At 36.7% G+C, this 10,466-nt stretch overlaps 1 protein-coding gene across 2 annotated transcripts; it reads right to left on the bottom strand.

Moving 5' to 3' along the window:
- Positions 1 to 2,848: 2,848 nt before the first annotated feature.
- On the bottom strand, positions 2,849 to 9,677 carry snx12 (sorting nexin 12). Of its 2 annotated transcripts, XM_008426967.2 has the most exons (6): positions 9,289 to 9,674; positions 7,628 to 7,723; positions 6,608 to 6,732; positions 6,174 to 6,264; positions 5,627 to 5,637; positions 2,849 to 3,654 (listed from the first exon to the last, which is right to left on the bottom strand). In XM_008426967.2, exons 1-5 carry the CDS (start codon positions 9,451 to 9,453, stop codon positions 5,632 to 5,634), a joined length of 483 nt encoding a protein of 160 aa, XP_008425189.1. In that variant the 5' UTR covers positions 9,454 to 9,674; the 3' UTR covers positions 2,849 to 3,654; positions 5,627 to 5,631. The 2 variants fall into 2 exon arrangements, with proteins under 2 accessions (XP_008425189.1, XP_008425188.1); XM_008426966.2 differs by lacking the exons at positions 2,849 to 3,654; positions 5,627 to 5,637 and having other exon boundaries at positions 5,737 to 6,264; positions 9,289 to 9,677.
- Between the last annotated feature and the right edge of the window lie 789 nt (positions 9,678 to 10,466).

Raw genomic sequence — 10,466 nt, 5'->3', positions numbered from 1 at the left:
TACAAGCTGCGCTTTGTTCCACAGTTTCAGAATAAAAGTGCAATGGATTACTAAACATTTATCTCATGTTTACATGTAGATTTTCTCGGTGACTTGACTGTGGTTGTGATCTCAGATGTTATTCTTAACATTTGGTATCACACAGAACTCCACCCCAATATGGTCATATCATGTCATATTCAATTCAGTTAATTTAAAAATATCCTATTAATCCCAGAGGGAAAATGCATTTTGTTGTAACTCATATGGTCTTCAGAGAGTTGTTGTAGATACTGATGGTGGGCAGAAAGGATATCCTGTAGCAGCTGGTATTGCAGTGAATCTGAAGAAGCCTCTGACTGTTTTTGCATAACAGAAGAGGATGCTTAAGGCTGCCTCTAATTTTCTAGATTTTAAGAATTCTTCTTTGCATAATAATCTGATGTTCCAGAGTTGTCCCCAAAACAGAACAAGTCATGTTGTGAAGAAGTTCTGCAAACTTTGAAGACTTTTTGGTTTTATTAAGCTCCTAATGAATCTTCCCTAGGAAAACAAAACTTGTCATAATTATATGGGTCAGTTGTTTTTGTAAAACCAAACTTTTTTTTGTTGTTTTTTGGGTTTTACAGCAAACGAGTTAAAACTGAGGTGGATGTCCAACAAGACCCTGCAACCAGTGGGTGCTGGTCCATAAAGTCTGCTGGGGTGTCACCCTCTCTGATGTGGTCATGTGATCTGACTTGAAACTCATCCTGCATACTTGCTGTTTATTTTTTCAAGTTTTCATAGAAGACTTTAATAGTCTTACACACAATTCTCAAATAAATTAACTTGGGGCCATTGTCTCTTAACAGGAGGTCATCCTGCCAAATCTTTCACCCAGCTACACTAATCCTTTTAAGTTGCAGTAGTGTGCCTTTTTAGCAGGTTTTACCAACCCCTGATAAATGTTGCATTTTTTTTATTTATTTCAAATCATACTTGGGATTTATCCAGAGATTGTGTTCAATCATTGGAAATATAAATTGCTAAAGCTCTTATTTTCTCTGTCTCCAACCATCCGTCCCTGTCCAGTGGTACTATAGTAACCACTCGTCTCACTCTTTGTCCATGCTCAGTCACGCTGCTTTGGGTTGCTCTTTCAATTTACTTCCACTTTATCAAGCTAACTCGACTGGGTGTCTCAGCAAACGCAGCCAGCCTCATGGTTGCACACCAGGCTCCGGAGTTAGAATGCCTAACACAACAGAGCCTAATCTCTGCTCTGGCCCCCTGTACCCATCCTGTCTGTCCACCGTCATTACTCAGGACAAGGCCGACACATCAAAGCTGGCTGGTTTTATAGGTCACCGTACTCACATGGAGAAAAGTTCGGATGGCCTGTGGACCCCAGGGATAACGACTCACTTTCTTTTGTTCGTTTTAACCACAAAAGATTATTAAAAAATAAAAAAACTTTACATACCAAGGTTTGCAATTCTCTCATACATTTCATTTCTATTCTTTTTGTAAACCCCAGTTGTGTCTAATTAAAGTCAGAGCTGCTGATTTAGAGCTCCTGCGGTTCAAGATCTGCATCACAAGATCACTATTCCTGGACAGGTTTAATCCACCTGTGGCCAGAATTTCCTCCACTGATAATCCCTCCCTGCATTTCCCAAAGCCCAAGGCGACAGCAGGAGAAAGATCAGACATGTTTAAAACAAATAAAATGCAGAACTCTGAACAGACATTCAAAACTAATTTCAGGCCACAGCAGAAGAGGAAGTGCAATCATTTCTCCATAAGATGCAAGTGGAACAATCTAAACTTTACAATGCAAGTCTTGATCTCATTTCTAGGCATTTCTGTTAAAAGCAAAAATTTATTCATATTTAGGCATTTGCAGAATCTCACAATGAAATATGTAAACAGATCCACTCTTTATTTTAAATACATTATACATTGGTGGCAAAAAATGCTGTTAAGTAATGTACTAAAAATCACCAGGACCTCAACTAGAACTGTCCATTAAGATTATAAATCTATGATTTAGGTCTGGAAAAGAAATATGGCTGCTTTTAAAWATGGTGAAGGATCTGAAATGCTTCATTAGCCACTAACCTCGTTAGACTGCAATCAACATGAACTCTTTTAAGCACACATTTTGAATACATTGTGCAGCATGTAAAATGAAACTGGGTCATGATTGGGCTTTTTCCAGTCATTAACTAGATTGACAAAAACATGCCACCAAGTCAACACAGAAATTGTTCAGGGGACAAAAGAAAAATCACCTTAGATCCATGCCCACTCCAGTCCCCAGACTTTAAACCTAAGGAACAGAACTGGTCAATATCAGCAAAACTGTGGCATCAGTTGCACCAGGAACAGAAACTTTCCCACGCTGAGTATAGGTCCCCAAATTTGGGATTTCATTTTCATACTTTTTAGTTTTACAGTGCTGTTGCATTAAGCCAAGGATGCAAATATATGTGGCCAGAAAATGATTTGAGTTTATCAGGACTAAATAACTGCATATAAAGATGCATTAAGTATACAGCAGTCTAACCTTGTAAACCAAACAAAGTGAAAACCTTTCATATCTTAACTATTGAAGTTGTTTAACATAAAGCTTAAAAAAAGAAGCTCCAACATAGAAGTGATGAAACTGTGAAACCATCAACACAGTATGACAATAAGATAATTTCAAACTGAAACAAAGATTAAAACTAAAACATTACCGCAAGGTTCTTATTCCCTATTTTAAGTCAATTAGCTCCCCTGCACGTCAGTCACCCAGCCTGAACTCTGGTTCATGCACTGATGACAAAACGGAAGGCTAGTTAAAGTTTCTCTTCCTCCTAAACAAAATGAAAGCGACAGGACACAGCAGGCAGCAGGAAATTTATTGGTGGACAGAATTAACAAGGTTTCTCCTCACCACCCAAAGTGGAACTGCAATGACAGCATGTAGTAATAATAATAATAATACACTTCACAATAATATTGATGAAGAATCAAACAGCAGGAAGTAAGACCAAATGAAGCCTTACATTATATCCCCCCGAAAACAGATCTGCAAAAAAATATTGTTCATGTAATGAACCGCTTGTCACAGTGCTTAGATTATGGATGTTTACCTAACTTAACTTTTAATACTAGCTGATCTGACCACATACAGCCAATATGTAGGCATGCTGATTCAGTAACTAACAAACAGGGTTAACACTTGAACCTGTTTTGAAAGCATTCAAATAAAGAAATAAAGTGTGATTCAAGGGAAAATATGCTGACCGGAATGACACGTTGCTGTCTTTTTCAGGAATGCTACATGTTGCGTAACTTTGGGAGGCTATCGTAAAAAGAACGCTAGAACACCAATGAAAGCAAATGACAGTTTTGCATCAAATCAACTGGAAAGCGATCAGAAAACATAATCATTGTTAAAAAATTAAACAAAAAGATTAAAGTTTATATATAGCACTTTGTCTTCTTAACCAATTTATTCAAAGTAATGTACATATGGAATGACCAAATGAAGACACATGAACTTATTCATACATTGATTTTAGGTTTTTGTCCAGGAGTTGTGTTCCTCTCGCATATCTGGAGACTTCTCACATTCCCATCAGCTTTGTATTAACGTGATGTAGAAATAAATGTACATAGAGCAGGCGCAGGTGTCTCTGTTATCTTTCCAATAAAAGAGAGAGAGAGAGAGAGAGAGAGAGAGAAACAGGATGCAGAAAATGCAAACATTAAAAACAGACTGGTGCACTGACGTAAGGAATAGTGCACACAACAGATCACAACAGCTTGTCGACTGCTAGCCGTCATTTMTCCTCCTGCATTGTTGCTCATTTTATCAGTGCTGAACACTCCTGGTTAGTGGTGGCAGGTTCCTTTAGTTTTACAGCATGAATAAAAGTAATGCTTCTCTGCAGTAGCTACACAACACGGATTATTCACGAGTCCTGAAATATCACTGGACATGCTGACTCATTGGATTTACTTAGAAACACAAGCACTACTCAAGACAAACTCAGCAATTTTTATAAGTTTTAACAAATTTCATGTTGCTTTTTTCTTCTTGCGTTGAAATGTAACATTCAACAGTCATTGTAACAAGATTTTACAGGAGCTTCACAATACAAAACAGCTTGTACCATATTCTTATGATATCCATACCACAACACCTTTGATGAAATTAGTATATGCTTTGCAACGGACTTCACCATTAGGGCATCATGCAATGCAAATGTGCCATTTCAGCAGGAAAGACTGATTTAACCAACAAGCAGGAATTAATGATTTTTGTTTTTCCATCAAATGCATTGAGATTGCATGAATTTCATTCATTGGATACAAACTACTAATGAATTGCTGTGTTTATTCTCCTTTAACATTTTCACATTTTGTCAAACAACAGCCACAAACTTCAATATATGTGATTGGGATATTGATATATCAAAGTTGTGAACAAGTGTGAAGTGGAAGAAAAATGTCAGTTAAAAACTTTTACAAACTATCTTAAAAAAAGGTTTTGTGCATTTTGCATTCAGCCCCGATACGCTAGAATAGTTTAGGACACAGCATACTTGTGTGTTGGGATGGTGTAGTCAAAGTTCAGGCCTAATTCCAGTTGAGCCCCTGTGCATCCAATGGGGGGCATCCAATGAGAATCCATGACAGCAACGTGTCATGGATTCTCTCCATCCAACTTAGTTTGGATTATTTTGCAAAGAGTAGGCAAAGATTTCAGTTTCTAGATCTGCAAAGACTTAGGGCTGTCATTTCACTGAACTAGAGATTCTACAAAGTGTGAGGTTAAATATAAACACACACCAGACTTTTCAGAATTTAATTTGCAAAATCAATTTGAGAACCAAGTTTTCTCTACCTTCCACTTCACAATTCTGAGTTGCATTGTGTTAGTTTATCACAAGTCCCACTAGAAGTCATTGCAACAAGCTAAAATGTGAAAAGTTCAAGAGATATAAACAGATTGGATTTAAATGCAGGTTGGAACTTGAAGATAAAATAATCAGATCATAATTTTGGCACCACTGGTATCCAAGTCTTTTAGACGCAGATATATAAATACTTTTTTATACTATACATCTAGGTCTGAAAGTGTTTCAAGTCTGAATTAACACACTGGGCAACTTATTGGTGATCACATGATGCAAAGCACATTTCTCAGGCAGATGAATAATTACAAAAAAAGCGTGCAAGTGTGCCATGCAGGCAGTGATTAGTGCAATTGATTATAAAAATGCATCATAATTAGTTTGAGGGATGATTTAAAAGAGCTACTGTAACAGGTGTGCAGCCCTCTTTTCCTTACAAACAATAGTTCACATGACTTTAAAATAGTAGGTGTGCTTTTGCACTGCTTGACTCAGTAACCTCTGCAAACCAAAACAATTGATCAAATTTGAATTTAAACAAAACTGAATTGCAGAACCTTATTTTTAGGTAACCAGAGAATCAGTGAGGCGTAATAAAAAGACTGAGTCACAGCAGCCTGATTTCTGATTTATACGTAGTATTCATATTTTTTACTTAAGTATCTGTGAACTATCGCCTTTGGTCTATAGAGTCCCCATGCAAACACCTTCAACTATCAGAAAGCTCTTAGAGATGAAAATAAAGTAAAACTTACTTCATTCATACCTAAAAAGAAAAATAAATAAAAACAAGAGAACAAAACAAGATTAGAAATATCAGTTACAGTCTGTAAGCATCTCTAAAATAAGCATTAGCTCAAGCAAACACAGTCATTATTCTAGTTTATTCACATAATATTACCATCTTGAATATGTGACATTTATTAGAGACGTTCTGGACTAATTGTAACAGTAATCTAATTTCTGCAATTAATGCCATTAATAGCCACATATTCACAATACAATCAGAACTACTAGGAGCGCCTTCCTTATTGTACAGTTTTAAAACAAACGAACAAGGGCGAAAAGAGCCACCGAGTTGTCTGAAACATAGTCGACGCGTCCTTAAGAGTAGCAGAAGAACGTACTCTCAACTCCAACATAAAGTGTTTACAATCAAATACAGAGCGAGAGGAAGAAGAAAAAAGTGGGGAGAGAGAAAGAGAAGTTGCTTGTGAAGATAAAGGCAAGAGGCAGTCCGTTCTACACCCCCCCCAGTTTTCACCTCCCCACCATCTTCCCACATTAAACCTAGTGTCGTACTTTTCCAGGAATGTAGTTACGGTCAATGGTTTCCTCCTGAAGAAACATGTGAAGACAGCGCTCGTTCTGGGCCAAGGGGTGACCCGCAATTCTGCAAAACACACAAAAGGAGAAATTAAACTGCCTGCTTTTGGTTGTTTATATTAAAAACTAGCTGAATGTAGGTTTTGATTAGTAAAAAGGACATGTTAGTACATAGACTGGGTTAGAACATGTAGAGCTAGTGAGATAATTATTGTCCATCTGTTAAAATCAACATCTTTGAAGAATTTTCTCCCAGATGTAACCCCACAGCTTTGCAATAAAGTACCAGAAAGCAAACTCTTAATATTTCTCTTTTTTGTCACCTCATAAATTACAAGGTCCATTTTTAGTAGTAATGCACTTCAACAAAATTATATTTTTGTAACTTGGAGGATGCTGAGCTTGCTGACCTGTTGATGAACTGCTCCAGTCCGACTCGCCGCTCCTCGATGAAAGCCTCCTCAAAAAGGCCCTCATCTCCACGGAATGGCAACTGTCTCTTCAGGGCTTTGCCCGGCAAAGGTGGTACTACAATCTGAGTATAAAAAAAACAAAACAAAAAAAACCCCCAACAAACATAAATTGTGTTAAAAGGAAAAATTCAGGAAAATGTTATTTGCCGTGCTCATCTTTCAGTCAAATTTAGCTAGTTGCTTTGCTCCTTAAGCTAGAAATGGAAAAGTTTCTGACAAGAAAAAGACCGAAGGCAGCTGCAAAAATCTAAACAGTGGAGATTAAAAAAAATGTGATTTGAATAATATGAAATTATTAGATATATTTTATCAAAAGAGGGGATTGTGGTGGAACATTTTATCTCATAATATATTCCACATCAGATTTAAAATGTCCTAATAGATAATTTTCCACCATCGGACTCATTGCTAACAAAAATCAGAAGGCACGAGGCTGCATTTGTGCCAAATGGGTATAATACTTATTGGCTAGTAAATAAAAGTAAGGGAGAAAAAGAGCAAAATTAAATGCTTCTCATAGCAGAAAAGGTCCATGTCTGACACAGATTATAGCAGATTTCTGCTGAGGTCACACAGAGTTGAAAGCACAGAGGAAGATAGAAAAAGTGGATCGATATCAAATCAACATCCCACAACCAGCCCTTTGACGACATTCATGATCTTGGCATAGCAAAATAAAAATGAGTTTGATACCCCGGTCTTACAATAAACTATGATTAGATAATAAAAAGAAGTACTTTTAAGTCTTTGGTTATCAAATTGGGTAAAAATGTCTTCAAGGCAGTCATAAACTTTATGCTTGTTTGGAAGAAAATATCCTGTATCAGACAGCTTCTATTTGCACATCAAAAATCAGGTCAGAAAATAATCAAATCCTCAAAACTAAAACAAACAAAAAAAAGATTGTGAAATGCACCCCAGAAAATGACTAAATAGACTAAATAACTGCATACTCACCTTACTGTCTCTTTCCAGCTCATTCTTTAACCACTCAAAGTCACTGTATCTTCTCCTCACACAAGAGTCCTTCAATTTGAAAATAGGAAGGTTTGTCTGGATAGAGAACAGAAGAAATAGTGGCACCACCTTCATTAACATAATTTCTGATATAATTTTAGCAGTGTTTCTTGTATTATTTTTATTTACTGTAGTAACAGTTAATGGACTGTCATCAAAAAGCCAATGTGGCCAGTGTTAATGTTTCTATTATAGTTAATATTAGGAAAAAGTTCACAGATAAAAAAACCCAAAAAAATCACTGATTGAAATTTATAAAGAGATCTCTGACTATCCTAAAACAGTTTTTAATTTGCTCCTACTGGTTGCCGTTTTTATATTTCAAATGATAATTTACAAAATACAATTACAATCAGCTTCTTTCCTCTGTTCTTTCAGTGACACATCTAGTGAAGTATGATCTATTAGTTTCATTTTTTAAATAATTTTTTGATAACGTGTTAGCTCAATATCTTCATGTTTCAAAACACAATATTCTCTTTTACTGTTTTAATGGTGACATGTTCCACATAGAGATGTAGGTAGAGATGTTTACTACTGTCGAATCAACAATAAAAAAACTTTTTGGCTGATTAAAGAAACACTTTAATGTCAATTACCTGGGATTTGTTCTTACCACTAAACCAGCAGATCACTTGTGAGACCATTTTTGTTTTTTAAACTGTCTCATTTATGATTTTGAGCAATGAATTTATGAACAGTTCAGAGTAAATGTGACTGCATAAATAAACCAGAAATTTCAGTTTTTTAAAATATATTTTTAAAGTTACATACATAATCGTTTTCATGATTTCTCATTAGTTCTTCAACAACTCTTGAATATGATGCTAACACTGGCAGCTAACTTAAGTGTTGCATCACAAGTTGCAGGACACCAACTTACACAAATCCTGTGTCGGTACAATGGTCAACCTCAGCTTCCTCAAAATTACGCTGAGTTTGTGGTTTTCTTTTTTTCCACACTTTTACAACCCTAACTGCCAAAGGAAGTATGGTAAAGCTGCAGTTTTTTTTTTAAACAGCAACAGGCTAACACTTCTCGATACTTTATACAATTACAGGATTATCCTAAATACATATACCTAAATACATAATCGTTTGTTTGCAAACATTATGGGGTTATATGTATTTCTGCTTGCAAAAGGCAGGAAATGCTTAATTAGCACATTTATTGACACTGCCACTAGCCATTCTGGTTAGCCATTAGCTTTCCGGTGTTTACTTTATACTTCATGAATTCAGGATTAAGCAGCTATATTTTACTGAATGTAATTAAATAACTGAAAGTCGTTGCTGTAGTATAGGATACGCTAACATCAGCCGTACTCAAGTAGGGCGGCGTTGAGGTTCAGGCAAATCACTTCTAACAACATCTATAGCTCTCGGACGAAAACTATCAGCTAGACCAGGCCGCGGATAATCCCCGGCGTCTGAGTTTTAACAGCGCGCCGCCAAGAGAAACCCCAGGCGGCCATCCTCAGCTTGACACCTCCGTCTTCTTCCATGCTAACAGGCTAAGCAACAATTCTGTGATAACCTGTTAGCTTAGCACAGGAAGCTATTTAACTCTTAAGTGTTTAGACCAGTGCTTCGACACTCACCCTCATCCGAACTTCATAAGTTGTATAACGGTTCCGCCCCACTCCCACGATCTGTGGATCATAAACGTCTATTTCCAGAAAATTGCTCGGGGGGCCGTAAGCATCCGTCAGGTCCTGGGGTTTGGAATTCAACCGGCGAGTGTCTGCTACAACAGGATCTGTCATTTTCCCTCCTGTGCTTTTAGGATGCAAACTATTTTGTCTGTGTGTAGGGTAAAAAACCAGCTAACCACAAAGTTCAATCTTAAATCTCATCTGATAGCACAACCAGCAGTCTGAGAAGCAGCTCTCCTCTTGCGGGGGCCAGCCGCCCTGCCCTTCTTGAATCTGGAAAATGCGTTGATTCAGTTCCGTACTGAGCTGAAACTCTGCTCCCCCTAACGGACACCGAGGTGACTGGACAGGATGCATTGAAGTAACGCAGCGTCTCACAAATATTTATACCACAATCTAGTGGGACTTGTGATAAACTAACACAATGTATGTGAATTTATGACTTTTTAAGTAATTCAGGATTTTTTTTATATTACGGTTTTATGTCATAACTATTTTTATTATGGTTTATGTATTGTTTTTTTTAATTATAACTATGGACGTAAAGTCTGCCAGTAAAGTTAAAATCGGATTGAGTATTCAGCTCTTGTGAGTGGACATTTTGTAGAACCACCTTTAGCTGCACTTACAAATGCAAATCGTTAGGAAATCTGGAGACTTTAATGTTTATTTTCATTACCTTGTGCAAAAGAAACCAGCCATTTGCAGCTCTTTGGTTTTATTTGGCCCCAATCACAATTTTAAGACGCACACAAAAAACATAGCTAGTTGATGCAGATGAACATTTTTTGTAGGGTGAAGGTCTGATGTAAGCGACATTTAAAATATACTATAAGTAAATTCAATTATTCTCAAATGGAAAATGTTTAGGCAACACAAAGTGTTTTTTCTTTTATTAGCCACGTTGTTTAGTTACCATCTTGATACCATAAAAAGTTGGTCCACAAACATCCAGCAACTTTCTACTCAGACACAGACTTGGGCACACCCATTTATTAAACTTTTACTTTAGAAGAAAGTTCTAATTTTTGTTGTTGGGAATAGACTAAAAGGATTAGATCAACAAAAATAGAAACTGTTCAAACCAAAGGTGGGGTTAGACACGTCGTAATATTTTTCTTTTC

This window comes from Poecilia reticulata, linkage group LG14, assembly GCF_000633615.1.
Source record: "Poecilia reticulata strain Guanapo linkage group LG14, Guppy_female_1.0+MT, whole genome shotgun sequence".
Taxonomy (NCBI): domain Eukaryota; kingdom Metazoa; phylum Chordata; class Actinopteri; order Cyprinodontiformes; family Poeciliidae; genus Poecilia; species Poecilia reticulata.
The sequence above is the reverse complement of the archived record's forward strand: the minus strand, read 5'-3'. Positions and strand labels throughout refer to the sequence as shown.